Source organism: Chelonoidis abingdonii, chromosome 4 (assembly GCF_003597395.2).
Source record: "Chelonoidis abingdonii isolate Lonesome George chromosome 4, CheloAbing_2.0, whole genome shotgun sequence".
Taxonomy (NCBI): domain Eukaryota; kingdom Metazoa; phylum Chordata; order Testudines; family Testudinidae; genus Chelonoidis; species Chelonoidis abingdonii.
Window position 1 is genome coordinate 82,742,036 of NC_133772.1, and position 17,649 is coordinate 82,759,684.

Genomic DNA, 17,649 nt, shown 5'->3' on the forward strand with positions numbered 1-17,649 from the left:
CAGCGCACAGTCAACTTGTGGAACTCCTTGCCTGAGGAGGTTGTGAAGGCTAGGACTATAACAGTGTTTAAAAGAGAACTGAATAAATTCATGGTGGTTAAGTCCATTAATGGCTATTAGCCAGGATGAGTAAGGACTGGTGTCCCTAGTCTCTGTTTGTCAGAGAATGGAGATGGATGGCAGGAGAGAGATCACTTGATCATTGCCTGTTAGGTCCACTCCCTCTAGGGCATCTGGCATTCACCGCTGTCGGTAGACAGGATACTGGGTTAGATGGACCTTTCGTCTGACCCGGTATGGCCGTTCTTATGTTCTTATTGTGACTACAATCAATTCAGTTCACTAATTACAGATAAGATTACCTTTGTTTAATAAATTAGTTTATTTTAAAGTCAAAACATATTTTTATAAATTTACTTTTTTCTTTATGTATTCAGCACATTTAAGATAGTTTTAACTAATAAAAATAATTTTGCAATGCTGATTTTGTGCATTTTTAAATAAATTCCAATTTTCAGCCAAATGCAGCTAATCACAAATCATGAGTTAAAAAAATCATTCTGTAAATAAGAAATGAATCAGTCATTGTTTTCTAATATAAAAATTAAGAATCTGAATACATGTATGTTAAGCTATAAAAAATTTGGTTAAATGTGTATAGATATAGTGTATCCTCCTGGTAAGCAAAAAGAAGTACTGATTATACCAACCATTGAGAAACAAACTTTCTGTAAGAAAGTAAAAAGTACAAATGCAAGATAAGTTAAAATTGATTATTTAAACCAAGATATCCTGCTTGCTGATTTAAATCATGACCAAAACTGGTGATTTCATTCACTTTGATTTAACTCAATCCTACCTGAAATGAAGTAGGAAGAGCTAACAGAAGGACTTTCCTTACTTCATCTTACCAGTTCCTGTTTTTTCATGCTACTTCCACCTTAGCACCCAACTTGCATAAATCTGGAGTTTAGTTATTATTGAATATTGTTGCTGTGCAATATACTGGGCTAATTGAAACACAAGGTCTCTGCCCAGAAAAGTTGGCTCTGAACCTCTAGATGCAGCAACTAGTCTTAGTAGTAAATAGAGGAAGGAGATTAATGATTATCTTAGTAAGATTACACTGTTGGTCAAGATGTGAAAATGCCTAACCTAATGATTCAGTTAAGAGTTTATTTTTAAATAAAGTAAGCACAAATTATAATGAAAAGTAACATACATTTCCAAAATAGCTTCAGTTTTAATAATATTGTGATTTCTAGTAAAACAAAGGAAAACATTTTATAATATGATTTTTATCTCAACAGTGCAGTGTTTGAGAAAAAATATCATCCACCAGATGTCACTCTCTTCACACATATAGTGTATGGAGTGTAAATATTATCTAGCAAAGTTAAACAGTTTCTCTTCCTTGTTCATTTTGAACATTGCAAAACAATTTACAATAGTCATTGGGATCAAAAATTTTAAACACCAGTGCCTGAAGTTAGGCTCCTAAATCCATATTTAGGTACCTAGATAAACGTGGCTTGATTTTCAAAGGTGTTTGAGTCCTTCCAACTTGCACTGACTTCAGTGCAATTTGTGGGAGCTCAGCATTTCTAAAAATCATGCCACTTCCACCTAAGTGCCTGAGTAACTTTAAGCACCTGAATTTGAAAATGTTGGCCGCTGATGACTGGGAATGATTTAGTTCAGAGTTATGATTTTGGGCTTTTTTTTCAGAGCCTGGCTTTTGAATATAATAATGTTCAGGACCAGGTGAAAAACATTCATTGTGCTCTGGATTTTTTGATTTGATCAATTCATGCATGGTAATAAGCAGCTGCACATCTTAACAATGACAACTAATGGACTGGATGGGTCAGGGACTTGCTAATAGGGTATAGAATATTTCATCTGTAGGTCACTCATTTAAATCAGTCAATAGTGTCTGAAAGTTGCTGTCATATGAAAACTGTTCAGTGATCTATATCAGTTTTTCTTAACGACTGTTCCATGAGATCTCCCTGACTCGGGTTAGGAAGGCAGCAAGCCGGTCTTGGTATCAGAAAGACTGAGAAACACGGACCTATGTGAAGCGAGAGGATGGTGTAGGACCTATCTTAATGCCCCTTCATAACCTCCTGCCAGCCATCTTGGGTAACCTCTTAGTTGGCTGACTATATTATGTCTGTTTTGTGGATAAACTCAGGATTTTATTTGCCAGAGCTGTCCTTCTAATGTTCTTTCACTGTGGCCTGAAAAATAAATTCCCCTTTTCTGCTCTAGGCTTTCACATGTCCTTTTAAAAATTGGGTAAGTGGCAAAATCAGAGAATTGTCATTTGAGACAGTTTCATGCTGAAGCAAACTTTTAAAACTGCCCATACATGAAAAAGCATTTGACTTGGTCAAGAACTCTCTCCATATCTGTGCTGCTGCTATCAATTCGCATTTGAATCATGATCTCTTCCTCCCAATTCCGCCTTTTTGTCTACTGGATGTTGCAGTGATGTCATAATCCTGTGTTTATGACATCAGCTTGTCGCCGAAGAAATTTCTGTGATGACACAAACTCAGCTTTGTGACCTCACTACAGGGTTGAGGCAGAAGAGAAGATGATTTGGGATCATCAATACCCTTATTTAAATGCAAATATCATTGATAAGCGGAACTATAGCAATAATACTTTTCATTTTAGTAGTGAATTTTGTACAAGAATCTTAAAGTGCATTTCATTCAGGCCTGGTTTGCACTACAGAGTTAGGTCAATGCAAGGCAATTAACATTGACCTAACTAGGTAAGTATCTACACTAAAATTTTGCTCTTGCTGACATAATTGCCCCGCTACACTGACTTAATAACTCCACCTCCATGGGAGGTGTAGAGTCAAAGTGATGTAGTTAGGTCACTGCAGTGTCAGTGTAGACACTATTTGCTTACATTGACTGTTACTGACTTTTAGAAGCCATCCCACAATGCCCCTCACTGACAGTATAATCGATTCATACGTTCCTGATAAAGACACATACCACTTGCCCAAGGAGCAAAATACGGACATGCACCAGTGATGAATTACTGTATCGGCTGTATGCTGATCTAAGTTAGGATGACTTATTTTTATAGACATGCCGTTAGTAACTAAACCTCACAGTTCCCCTTTGGGAAATGATATTGCTTTTATTTTATTCATAGATGAATAAATGCAGAGAAGTGGTGTCTTGCCTAACTTCACTAGTGATTCAGTGGCATAGCTGAGAATAGAACGGTATTATTAGCTTTAAATCTACATCTGCTCACCCTTCATCTGTTTAGTTAATCAAATATCTCTTCCTTTGTGTACTTTGAATTTATGGGAGCAGTGGAAATGATACAGGAAGATTGCTATCTTTTTAGCCCAGAATTTGCAGTGATGTGCCTTTTGAATTTTGACAGGTTGGTTGAGATAGCAGAACACCGTTTCCCTAATTATTTTGGCGCAGAAGAAAAGTTGTTTTCAATGACCCGTAGCATTCATCTCTATCGGGAGCTCACCTGTGACAGTGTGCTGAAAAGGTATTGTTTGCTTTGGAGTGCAGTGAGAAGCCCATCATTGCTGAATGGTCTGTAATGAATATGTTCTACATCTCAAGCTTTATGTGCAGTAGTTCTTTGGGCCTTTACATTTCAATAGCTAAGCAAGTCTGACTCATGCAAAACGGTTAATAACCCTGTGTCTTGATGCATGTATTTGATCCCACGTTGTCTTTGTTCTGAAGATTTTGAAAAAGCTTTTAAGATGTCTCATTTAGTGTACGACCAATGGATATTAATGTTGCTGTTTTTATAATGCAGTAAACTCTAATACACAGCCAGCAAAATGTGGTTTGCAGGAATCCCTTCATAATCTTAGATGTAGCTCTTATGGAATTTGTGCGTCTGATGAGCACCGGCTTGCCCTAGCTCAGTTTAGGGTAGAGTGAACAAAATCATGGAAGTGCCTCCCAGCTTTTCCTCCTGAGTATCTTCCTCCCATCCCCACATTATGAGGGAGAAAGAAAAGGAGATGCTGGGATCCTTCTGCAAACAGAGAAAGGAGCCCCACTCATGACTGTCAGCCAGGAAGGCTTTTACATGATGATCCTGTGTTGCCATGTTACTTTGTCAACTTGTGATGACACGTTATCATGAAGACAGGTTATGATGTGGCAAGGACATCTTGCCATTCTTCTTGTGTGTATCTGCAAATGTGTTAGTGGCAGAGTACTTGTGCTGTGTATACTACCTACAGCCTCATCAGAGAGGATGAACTATTAGCATATTAACCAAATTTTGACATGTATGTTACATGACGAGTATGTAGAAAGGGACCTGGCCCTTTGGCTGTAGAGGGGACCCACGGTGGTAGACATGGGATGTTTCTACTATGCGAAAGAGGAGGCAGGGCACAGCCTTTGGGCATGCATATCTCCCTGATTACCCCCTTGACTGCATGGGACAGAGCAGATCCATATTATGTGGGTCCTACAACCCTCCACTCTGAAGGGGGCTCTATGGGGTACAGGAGCTATGGCAGCCTGAGAGCTGTGGTAGTGGTTATGGAGCAGGATTCCGTCCCCCTTCCACATCTCCATAACCCAGCAAGGGTGACTGTTGACAGGGGGGTTGGCTGTATATAAAGGTTTTAGTATAATTTGGTGTAACAGGTTTATGCTTATAAAATATTTTTGTGAGTGTTAACTTTATACAACTAACATCCTGCTGTCTGATGTTACTGCTTCACCTAAGTCAATACTTTTTTTTTTTTTTTTTAAAGGATTGAGACTTTGGAAGAAGAAATCATTTCTAAGAAGGTTAAGCTTGTAATAATTGACTCTGCTGCTTCAGTGGTCAGAAAGGAGTTTGATATGAAACTTCAAGGAAACCTGATGGAGAGAAGTAACTTTCTGGCTAGAGAAGCATCGTTATTGAAGTACTTGGCTGAGGAATTTTCAATACCAGTAAGTTTTTCCTTTTTTTTTTTTTTTTTTTTTATAAGTCTCTGGCCCACAGTATCAAGTCATAAAATCAGAGAAGCATGAAAATGACTGGAAGATGAAAAACAGATGACGTTTTAACAGGGATGGACAAGCCAATTACTGTAAGCACATCTGTGAAAAAAAACATCATTCTATTTGGACAGTTCAGTGGGTGACTTTATTGTGTTTTCCTGAATATTTATTTCAGACTTTAGAGATGGCTTTATGAAATTCTTTCTACCATTTCTTTTCAGTGTTTCATTTTCTTTAGCTTTTTTGTAAGGCTGTTATCTGTGTTGCTTCAATTAGACATGGCTAATTTAGTTCCATAACTTTCTTTTGATTCTGTCGTCTAAAGCAGTACTTCCAGTGTTTCTTGGTCAGTCTTACCCGCTGATAGTCAATTTCCTGCCCCTCCTGTTAAATTTTGTGAAGTCTCAAATGAAGGTTGGGTCTTCCAGACCCAAGTGCTGTGATTATGAGTTTGGGATCTGGAGCAGTGCCCTTCCTTTATGAACTAAAATACCCACAGATTTGTGGGAGAAAGATAGTGACAGTGCACCGGGCCCCAGGACACAGGCTTATCAGTAAGCCTACAGTACCACTCACAAGAGCTTCAGTACCATACCAGGACTGGCTGAGGTTGATCAAAGTGGTATTACAAGATGTAATGGCTTTGAATGAAAGAAGGGAAAGTTCAGACATAAAGAACAGCTTCTAATAGTAAAATCAATCTGAGAACGGAAGAAGTTGCCAAGTGATGTCAGAGAGGCTCCACCAACAGAAATAGTTTAAGTATAGGGGAGTAAACTGCTGTAGGGACTTTAGAAATGTGAAGTCATGTCCATCTGTAACTTCTATGGTTTGTATAGCTGCCTTCTCAGTCAGAGTTATGCATATGTCAGGGGGAGAATCTATCCCTAGCTTAAGAGGATTTGGATTCTGTTTACTCTGTAAAATATCAAGACATTTGAATATCTTCAGAAAATTAAAAAACTCTGCATCTGTGCCTTTAAAAATTGTGTGCAAATGTAGTGTCCCAAATTACCGCACCCAATTATATTTATAGAGCTAAAAAGAAGCCAGGAAAAATATGAAGTTTGCAAGAAAGTGTGTATTTAATGACACTTTTATTCATATTTAGGGAAAATGTGATGCAGTTCCCTGGCAAAGAAGAAGGTTATACAGTTTATACTGGAAGATGTTCATTTGTCTTTTTTTTTTTTTTTTTAATTTGATTTTAGTTGTTAAAATGGTAAATTTGAGCTGGCTGTGAGCCATCCAGAGACCATGCTTATGACCCTGCTTAGAAACAGGGAAACAGAATATTAATATTCATGGCGCTTCTAATGATTTAGAGACACTGGATGAATTGAAAAGTTAAGGGTTGTGTGCTTGTGTTATTTATTTTATCCTTTTGATTTGTTTAACTCCATATAAACCATTTCCAGTTGGTTAAAAGAAAACAAAACTTCACCATTTAAAGTTCTTCAGTGTATCAGAACTAGTGTAGTGTTTTGAAGTATGTATTATACCTGCTGTCTGTTGGTCCTTTCTTGATTTCAGGGTTCTGTCCATTTTTCCGTTAGAAACCTTCCATACAGAGGTTTAGAATTCTGGCCATAAATTTCTGCCTCTGACTGAAACTTGGTATTTGCCTTAGACTCTCCAGCCTATTCTACCAACCAGAAAACTGGACTTTGTGATATTAGGTTACTCTAAACTTCAAAGGATCAGTCACTTACCCCAGGTCAGTGAATACTTTCAATTGTACACCAAGACAACTCTGGCAACCAATTTCTCTAGTAAACTAACTAAAGGTTTATTAGCTAAGAAAAAGAAATGAGTTATCAAGGGATTAAAGCAGATAAAATACATTAACAGATAAGTCTAAGTTTATAAGTCCACAATGATAGTAGAAATGTAGTAATTTGCTAGTTTTCCATAAGTCTCTCAGAGTTACCCAAAATAACTTTGAGGATCTCTGTCTTGCATATGGAACATTTTTCCTGTGAATGTCCAAATAGTTCAGAGATATTAGATCCTTTTTTGAATTCATATTTATAGCTTTTCCACACAGAAAGCAATCTGATGTGTCTTTACTCCTCCATGTCCCCTTGCTTTGAAATGATCATTTCCTGTTACAGCCATTAAGTCCTTCATTAGCATTTCCAAGGTTCTATTCCCATTTGATGAATTAGTCACAGGGATATACACAATATAAAAGGTAATGTAATAGGAAACAAACAATCCTTCATTAGTTTTCATGACATTTACACATCAGTTACATTTTTATCTTAACACACATTTGATCTAGAAGAAACAACGAGGAGTTCTTGTGGCATCTTAGAGACTAACACATTTATTTGGGCATAAGCTTTTGTGGGCTAGAACCCACGTCATCAGATGCATGGAGTAGAAAATACAGGAGCAAGTATAAATATATGAAAGGATGGGGTTGCTTTACCAAGTGTGAGGTCAGTCTAACAAGATAAATCAATTAACAGCAGGATACCAAGGGAGGAAAAATAACTTTTGAAGTGGTAAGAGAGTGGCCCATTACAGACAGTTGACAAGAAGGTGTGAGTAACAGTAGGGAGAAATTAGTATTGGGGAAATTAGGTTTAGGTTTTGTAATGACCCAACCATTCCCAGTCTTTATTCAGGCCTAATCTGATGGTATCCAGTTTGCAAATTAAATCCAGTTCTGCAACTTCACGTTGGAGTCTGTTTTTGAAGGTTTTTTGTTGAAGAATTTCCGCTTAGGTCTGTTATTGAGTGACCAGAGAGAGTGAAGTGTTCTCCTGCTGGTTTTTGAATGTTATGATTCCTGATGTCAGATTTGTGTCCGTTTATTCTTTTGTGTAGAGACTGTCCGGTTTGGCCAATGTACATGGCAGAGGGGCATTGCTGGCACGTGATGGCATATATCACATTGATAGACGTGCAGGTGAATGAGCCCCGTAAGGTGTGGCTGATGTGGTTAAGTCTTATGATGGTGTCCTTTGAATAGAGAAGTGGACAGAGTTGGTACTAGGGTTTGTTGCAGGGTTTGGTTCCTGGGTTGGTGTTTTTTGTTGTGTGGTGTGTAGTTGCTGGTAAGTATTTGAAGCAATTGAAGTAATTGAAGCTTGAAGCAAATACTCACCAGCAATTGGGTGGATGCGGGAAGGGAATGAAGCAGGAACTGGTTGGGCAAGGAAACTGGGAGCCATGGGGAGGAGAAGGGTAGAAACTGGGCCCAGCTGGATAAAGAGAAGGAGCCAGTGTGTGGTGGGGAGAGGAGAGACACAAGGAGTTATATGCAGGGGGAGAGCTGGGAATGACTGGGCAAAGAGACAGGGAGAAGAGACAAATGTAATATGAAGAGCCCAATGAGGGAGACTGGGACTGTGAACCAGTGGTGGGGATGGAAGGGGAGAGACAGATTGGATGAGGAGCAGGGAGAGGAGAATGGAGACTGGCTGGTCAAGGAGACTTGCAGTGGGATGAGAAGCCTGAGAAATGGAGACTGGACTGGGTAGGGAAGGAGAATGGGAGAAGGACAAGGAGCTAGGTGTGGGGAATAGACAGGACTGGGATGGGCTGGAGGGAGGGATGGGGTGGTCAAGCTTGGAGGAAAATAAGGATAATAGTTTGTGTGCTCACTAGAGCATGCTCCTTTCCAGAACCGGGAGTGGAACCCACGATTCCTGAGTCTCATTATTCCTTTGCTGTCAGCAAATATCTGTGAAACCCACGGACAAAATATGTCTCTCATTCCCCTCCAGTGTCATTATCAGTTATTCTTTTAGCTCAAATGGCAGAGGTCTGTGCAGTAGATCTAAAGATTGCAACCTTGCTGATGAACCATGTGGATGTCAATATGATACTCCTTTAATTATATGACCACATATGATTTTTTTCCACAGGATCCTCCCTCATTTAGTGCACTGGATGTACCTGCTCTGGGGATGAATTGTGGTTGTGTAGTGAAAGAATCTCTTATCTGTAAGACCCTTGCCTCATTTGTTGCAGAAGTTGGAAGGGGTGTAGTGAATCATAGAATCATAGAATCAAAAGGTTGGAAGGGACCTCACGAGGTCATCTAGTCCAACCCCCTGCTAAAGGCAGGACCATTTTCCCTAAATAATCCCAGCCAGGGTGCGGTCTAGCCGGACTTTAAATAGCTCTAAAGATGGAGATTCTACCACCTCCCTAGGTAACCCATTCCAATACTTCACCACTCTCCTAGTCAGAAAGTTTTTTCTAATCTCCAGCCTCGACTTCCGCAGCTGCAACTTCAAACCATTGCTCCTTGTTCTGTCCTCTGAATGAGGAAGAGGAAGGATGGTCTCATAATTAAGGCAGTTGAATGCCACCCTGGAGATCTGGATTCTATCCCTGCCTCTGTCAGAGTTCTTATGTGATGCTAGGCAAGACAATTAAATTAAATTTTTCACAGGTGGTCATGGAAAGGAATCCTAAGATGGTTATCGATCCATTATTAAATGGAAATGATAGAATTGTCAATAATAATGGAGATAAGACAGAAGTGTTCAATAAATATTTCTGTTCTGTATTTGGTAAAATGCAGCATGATCTATTCATATATGATGATAGTGAAACACTTTTCAGTCCAGCAGTAACTCAGGAGGTGTTAAACAGCAGCTACTAAAGTTAGACATTTTAAAATCAACAGGTCCAGATAATTTGCAACCTAGAATTTTAAGAGCTGGCTGAGGAGCTTGCTGGATCGTTAGTGATACCATTCAATAAGTCTTGGAACACTGAGGAAGTTTCAGAAGACTGAAAGAAAGATGATATGCCAATTTTCAAAAAGGGCAAACGAGATGATCTGGGTAATTAGGCCTGTCAGCCTGACATAGATCTTGGGTAAAACAGTGGAAAGGCTGATATGGGACTTCACTGTTAAAGAATTAATGTCAATCAACTGAGGTATAGAGAAAATAGAATTTGTCAAACTAACTAGATTTTTTTTGGATCAAGATTAGGAGTTTGGTTGATAAAGATAATAGTGTTGATGCAATAGACTTTTGTAAGATGATTGACTCGGTACTGCACGATGCTTAGATTAAGAAACTAGAACAAGGTAAAATCAACACGGCACATATTAAACAGATTAAATGGCAGACTGATAGGTTTCAAAATGTAGTTGTAAACAGGGAAGCATAATGGCATGGCTGTGTTTCTAGAGGGGCCCTGCATAGTGTTGTTATTGGCCCTATGCCATTTAGCATTTGTATCAATGACCTGGAAGAAAACATAAAATCATTACTGATAAAGCTTGCAGATGACACAAAGATTGGTGGAGTGGTAAATAATGAAGAGGTCAGGTCACTGATACAGAGTAATCACCTGGACACACGCAAGCAAAGATGTGTTTCAGGATGGCCTAATGTAAAGTCATACATCTAAGAACAGAGAATGCATGTCATACTTACAGGATGGGGGACTGTATCCTGGGAAGCAGTGACTTTAAAAGTGTTGGTGCCCACAATAAAAAAAAAATGTTGAAAAATGGGAGAGGGTTCAGAGAAGAGCCACAAGAATAACTAATAGATTGGAAGGCGTACTTTGTAATAAAAGACTCAAGAAGCTCCATCTATTTAGCCTATCAAGCGAAGATTAAGGGGTGATTTGATCAGTCTATAAATACCTATATGGGGAACTGAAACTTGATTAAAAAAAGGGCTCCTCAATCTAACAGACAAAGGTATAATGAGATCCAATGGCTGGAAGCTGAAGCTAGACAAATTCAGTCTAGAAATAAGACTGAATTTCCTTAAGTGAGGGTAACTAACCTTTGGACGAGGTTTGTGGACGATTTTCTGTGACAAAATTTTAAAACTAAGAATTGAATGGTTTTTTTTTTTTTTTTTTAAACATGCTCTAGTTTAAACAAGAATGAATTCAAGGAAGTCCTATGGCCTGTATTATGTGGAAGGTCAAATTAAATTATGCCACTCTAATCTGGCTTTATAATTTATAAATCTATGAATTATTGTGTTCATTTTCTGGGTGCCCAAATTGAGTCTCTGGGGTCTGATTTGCAGAAGTGCTGAACACTCACAACTGCAACTGAACTAAATGAGAGCTGTGCTTTGAATATATAAAGTGCTATATAATTCTTTGGAAAATCATTCCTAGGTGTCCCTAATTGGGCACCTAATTTTGACTTTAATCTCTCTATGTCTAAGTTCTCCTTTTGTCCTCAAGGGTAGGTATGAATTGTGTGCAGTAATGAATGGAAGCCATACATTAAACAATGAAGTAAAAGTAAAATATTGCATAGCTCACGGGGTTTCAGTCTGTGGTCTGCGGAGCCCTGGGGATCCTCAGACTACGGTGTCCGCAAAAGGTGGTTGTTACCATAGAACAGTGGTTTTCAACCTGTGGTCCACAGACACATGCGGGTCTGCAGACTGCGTCTGATTTCCAGAAGGACCTATGCCTCTAAATTTTGTAGGGGTATACAAATGAAAAAAGGTTGAAAATCACTGGAATAGCTTCTTAAGTGAGCACTGTATATTCTGTGCACTGAATGAGGCAGGGGTCCTGTAGAAAAAATAGTATGTGATCATGTAATTTAAAAACTATATCAGAATGTATGTGCACAAGAGGGCTGAATTAGTTCTTAACTTTTGAGTACTTGACTTCATAAACTTTATGTTCTTTCAATGGCTTTTTTTTGTTTTTGATATTAATAAATATGCACACAAAATTGGTAAAAAATCTATTGTTTGTAGAATACATTGAAGATATAAAACAATATAGAAAGCTTTTATTGTGTTTATAAAAGCTATTAAAAAAGGGACATTAATAGCATGGTGCATTAAAGGGCATTTGGATCCAAACGAATGTACCCAATATTGACTCTTTAATAATGATTTAGATTGATTTAGGCTAAAATATTTAAACAGTCACCACAGTCTCTCAGATACAAAAATAATTTTTCTCTCATAAAAAAATGGAAGGACCTAAACAACTTGAGAGAATCTCTGGATGTATTATTTTGGACTTTACATGGTGTGAGTCCTTCTCAGTATAATATGCCACAGCAAAATGTGGTGGTGTACGTATTCTTTGGTTTTTCCATGTTTGTATACACTGCTTCAATGTGATTTTGTGTTTTGAAACCATTTTATTTGTAAGCCACATCTTATTTTTTAGCCACTCGATGAAGCCAGAAGCCAAAACACACTCTGGATTTACAGTTGGATGAATTTTGTTTGTTTTTGTTATGTGTGCATCCCATACGTTATACAGGTATATTGTGCCAAGGTTTGGAGACATTACTAAATCACATCAGAGGAAATGTTCATTCTTGCATTACATGTTTTCTGAGTAATTTTCCCAGGCAGAGTATGTGGTTGATGAGGTTTACAGCTTAGGTTAATTTTGTTATATGAAATCCATGTGGTGCTCGTACCAATCTAGAAACAAGTAATATCACTATTCTAATGAGAGAGAGACAGAGAACTAGATTTGAATATATAGTAAGAATAGTACTGATCATACTGCTTTTCTTGTGACAAGTTTTTAAGTAGTTTTCTGATTACTTGCTCAACTTTTGTAAATGTTAATTTCTGTGGGCTAGCCTGCTGATTAGTAGTAACAGTTAACAAAATGCATGTGGGTGGCTAGTCATTCTCTCTAGATAGCATTTTTAAAAATGCCCCTGCAAAAGCAAACTATAGGAATAATTCTGTTTAATAAATAAAAATGGAAAGAAGACTGAGGGAGACTTAGGATGAAATTCAATTTATTGTAACACCATTGATTTACAGCAGAGATGAATTGAGCTCCTATCGCTTTGTCCTAAACACTGTGGATGATCTCTTTGTAAATCTGGGCAAATGTGTCCTACTGCATATGTTGAGGACATTGGTCAACACTAGTACAAGAAAATGCATATCCGTTTGTTTTTAAAAAGGGGGGTGGAATTTCCTTCCTCCATCAAAGAGACAAATAGGCCTTGGAAGTGAAATAATTTAATGAGATGGAGAGATTTCCCTTTGTCATCTATGAATATAGTGCAAACAAAAGTGGGACATTTTGGGGTCAGACTTACACTGTTTTATCTACTATAAATGTGAGAGTTAAAGGAAAGCTCTGGTTAAAAACCATGTTTTTTTCACAAATACATTTAATTTCATTTGAGGTTGACACCGTAAAATGAAAAGTTTTAAAAAGGAAAATTACTTGTCACTATTTGCTCCTGGTTTATATTTTTATTTCTCTCAGCATGAGTAATTACAATTTTCGGGACAGTTTCCCTCTCAGGCTCTCATGCATTTAGCATAGTGCTATATGTTTGGTTTATGAATCCTGTGAGGGAAAGTTTAAATCCAATAGGCTGCTTTCATGATAATTAAAAATAATAATAAAAAAAAAAGTTAGTGGAAAATTTTCTTGTTCATTCTCAGGTTTTGTAAACTCTTGTTTTCAAAAATAATTCAACTTTACATATCATTTGATGCCTGCAGTGACTCTCCTCTGTCCTCTTCTCTGTCTGCTTTAACCATGTAAATTTATGGTATCATCTCAGCTTCATCCAGCTAAATGTCTCCAGAACAGAAGTATTTCTGTTGGGCAAGAAGAAGATCTTCAAACTGAACTCTGTATCTTCTCTTTCTTTTTATGTTAAGTCCTCCCTTTTATCTCTGTTGTCAGTAACTTTGGTATCATCCTTAACACTGCACGTTCCTTCTCTTCTTGAGTGTGCAGTTCTGTTTGTCAACACCTCTGCAGACTCTATCTCTGAACAAATCAGCGTGTTGAGGAGATCCAAATAAAACTGGAAAGAGTTTGAGGAGAAGATATGAAAAAAGCAAGTTACACTGCCACTGGATATGAATATGTAAAAAACATTGGGGAAAAAATAGGTAGACTGTCTTTATTGTGGCATTGATAACCCATATGTTCTGATATTTCCAACAGCATAGAGATATGTTAACAAATTTGAATTTCAAATGGCCTTTAATTGAGCAGTGTCTAGGTTGTAAGCTATTTAGGGTCGTACCTTGTTTTCGTACTTGTCTGTATAGCAACTACCAGAGTACCTTATTGATGTTATACAAATAATCATATTTGCCTATTGTCTAGTTCAGGGGTTTTCAAACTTCATTGCAGCACATCCTTTCTGACAACAAAGAATTACTACATGACCCCGGGAGGGTGACGGAAGCCTGAGCCTGCCTGAGCCCCGCCGCCCCGGGTACGGGGGACCAAAGTCAAAGTCCAAGGGTTTCAAAAGCTAAAGTCTGAGCCCTGCTGCCTGGGGCTGAAGCCCCTGGGCATTGGCCTGGGCAGTGGGGCTTGGGCTTCAGCTTTGGCCCTGGGTGGTGGGGCTCGGGCTTCCACCTCAGGAAGTCTAAGCCAGTCCTGGTGACCCCATTATATGGGATTGGGACCCACTTTGGGGTCCTGACCCACAGTTTGAGAACCACTGGTAGTTGTGTCCTCCACTTTTTTCTTGAACAAACGTATGTCCTTCTTCTAAATGCTTGCCTCACCATGCCCCTTTTGAGTCTGTCTAAAAAGAAATGTTTTTGTATATTATGTCATACAAATGTGTTTATTTGGTTAACGAGGTGCTGACTAAGAAGGAGAAGCAGTTAGAGAAACTTTACTATCAGTCTGAAAAACGTACCAGCCATGTTCTAGCCAGAGGACCAGGCCTATTACCCAGAAATGATTGTGTACAATTTGGCTTCAAACCGATACTTTCACAGGCAAGACCTCAATGAGAAGTCCAGTTCCTCTTCCACCAGCTGCTGGAAAGAGGGACGATACTGAGATTTTTAGCAGAGTGCTCTTGGACCCTCCTGTGGGTCTGAACTTTTATGTCAGTCTCTGGTATGTGTTGTATGAATTTGAAGTCTCTCCCCCACAATTGCTAGAAGGGAGAAGGAGCTTTCTGTCTCTTCCCCATGCTCAGCCTCCTGGCTGCTGCATCAGTAGAGTGTTCTAATCTAGTTGTCACGTAGCCATCTGGTTGTTGCAAAGGAGATGAGGTCTCCTTGAGTCTATATCCCTTCTTCAGCCTCTGGTTTTTCAGTCCTTCTCCCCAGTGAATAACTCCAGTGCCTGACTGCGCTACTCCTGCATGTAGCTTTCTTAATTAAATTGACATGATTTGTGATAATTCTATGTAGGTGTTCTCAATAGCAGTTGTGAAGCTGATCAGTTTTGTTAATTTTAGCTTTTCAAAGAAGGAGAAAATTAAGGAGCAGCAGCAGAAGTATCTCTTCAGAGTCAGGAAGATGGGAAGATACTATTGCTTTGCAGTCATTGTGTTTAGAAGGTTAAATTGCAAGCCCTTACAGTTGCAAAGATAATGTTTATAAATGATAGATTCCTCAGAAGCTGATGAGTCTGAATATTGTTAGTATTTATGAACTAAAGGTATTGTGATGGGGCAAGGCCAGATGGCTACAGTAAAGTACTGAGAAACAGGTATGTTAGACCGGTACATGAGGGCACTCCCACCAGATCTCCGCAAATGGGTAGGTCAGAACGCTCCATCCACCTATGATGAGATGATCACACTGGTAGAAAGACCCATGACAGCCAGGAGACCCAACGAACCCATTATAACCACCAAGCAAAGCTTCGACGGTTCCAACCAGGGGATCGAGTAATGGTCCTGGTGCCCACAGCAGAAAGCAAGCTGTTGGCCCAGTGGCAGGGACCCTACGAAGTGATTGAAGCCGTGGGAGAGGTAAACTATAAGGTGCGGCAGCCAGGCCGCAGGAAACCTGAGCAAATTTACCACATCAATCTTCTAAAACCTTGGCATGATCGAGAGGCATGCTTAGTCACCCAGGAGACCCTTCCCCAGAAGGATAACTTACACGAGCAAGTGAGGATATCACCCGACTTGACGCCAAATCAAAAGGTTGAGGCAGCCGACATGATTAATCGCAATCGAGATGTGTTCTCTACAAAACCGGGGCGGACGACTGAGACCTATCACCATATCCGCACGATCCCCGGAGCCAAGGTAACACTGAGACCCTACCGAATCCCAGCAGCCAAAAGAGAGGAAATCAGGGCTGAAGTAAAGAAAATGTTAGAATTAGGCGTTATTGAAGAATCCTACAGTCAGTGGTGCAGTCCAATAGTTCTAGTGCCTAAACCTGATGGTACCATGAGATTCTGTAATGACTTTCGCCGACTGAATGAAGTATCCCAATTCGATGCGTACCCCATACCACGCATCGACGAACTGGTTGACCGACTGGGTAGTGCCCGATTCTTGACTACACTGGATCTGACAAAAGGGTATTGGCAGATTCCCCTGACCAAAGAAGCTAAAGAAAAGACAGCGTTCTTCACCCCGGACGGGCTATTCCAGTACACAGTCCTCCCTTTTGGGCTACATGGGGCCCCAGCTACATTCCAGCGCCTCATGGATAAGCTGCTGTGCCCCCATACTAGTTATGCAGCCGCATACCTAGATGATGTCATCATCCATACTCCAGACTGGGGAACCCACTTGGAGAAAGTTGAGGCCATACTACGCACCTTAAGGCGGGCAAGGGAAAAAGATACTTTTTCCCTTGCGAAAAAGAAGAAGCACCCAAGCGTTCTCTATAACTGAAAAACCCAAGCGACTCACGGTTGGAGATGTTAAAAATTGGCCATGGTACAAAAGACGGTCAATAGTGTGGTGGCAGGGAGGGAAATGTGGGGAAGAATCATGGTTTTGTGGGATAAAATGGATTTTAGGGTTTATCCCCAGTACGGGGACCTGCCAGGTCGGCCAGGTTCCATGGCCGTGTATTACTATCCCTGAGCTATTAGATAATTTGGCGGCTTCCCATGTCCCCCCCACAACCCCTCCCCTTCCAAGTTATATCACTCCTCACCAGAGACACCCCACCCGAAGGCCCCACCACGTTTCAGAGATACCCACATACACCACCTCCACTATATTGCAATGGCCTAGACCTTCTCTTTCTAGCGATTTATACTCCTATTGTGCCGCTAGATTGTTCTTATGGATCCAAGGTGATATGTACGAACGGGTGATAGAATGGAATACCTTTGGAACAGTGCATATCACCTTTGTAAACATAACTGCAGACCCAAACGAGCAACCTCAGAAAACCCTCTATTTTGTGTCTAAATGGGGACCAGATATAGACTATATGCTGCTTCCAGGCATTTGTTACACTCATGGTGAGAAAGGACCAAAGTGTTTCCTGGTCACTCAAATTAACCGAACTGTTATAAATACACAAAGATATTGTCCTATCTCAGTAAATTTTACTTGTGAAGAAAGATTCCCTCTCGTGGAAAACATCACATGCACTCTTATACAGTATACACCATCCCACTCCACTAATATTTCATTAACACAACAGGGTATCCAAGTTGAGGAACAAACATTGTGGTATGAACCAGAGGATACACCCGATATGTCAGGATTCAAATGGACCATATTAAATGCCACCCTTGGTACAATTCGATTTTCTCTTCCTTTGGCCCATTTTCAGATTGCAGCGACTTATTCTAACTGCTCAAAAGGCGCTGCCCTTCGGTTAATGCAACAACTAACGTGGACTAAGTCCCTTAAAAGAAAAAGGGACATTGCAGATACTTTAGTATTAGGAGCAAACACAGCTGCTTCAGCTTGGACTATTTTAAAATCACAGCA

General features: G+C 39.6%; 1 protein-coding gene across 18 annotated transcripts in view; it reads left to right on the forward strand.

Moving 5' to 3' along the window:
* RAD51B (RAD51 paralog B) overlaps positions 1–17,649 on the forward strand; it is a 689,205-nt gene that overhangs the window by 98,720 nt on the left and 572,836 nt on the right. For all 18 annotated transcript variants that reach the window (XM_075065388.1, XM_032774777.2, XM_032774772.2 and 15 more), the window contains 2 exons: positions 3,421–3,540; positions 4,781–4,964. In XM_075065388.1, coding sequence (XP_074921489.1) covers positions 3,421–3,540; positions 4,781–4,964 — 304 coding nt within the window. The remainder of the gene's footprint in view (positions 1–3,420; positions 3,541–4,780; positions 4,965–17,649) is intronic.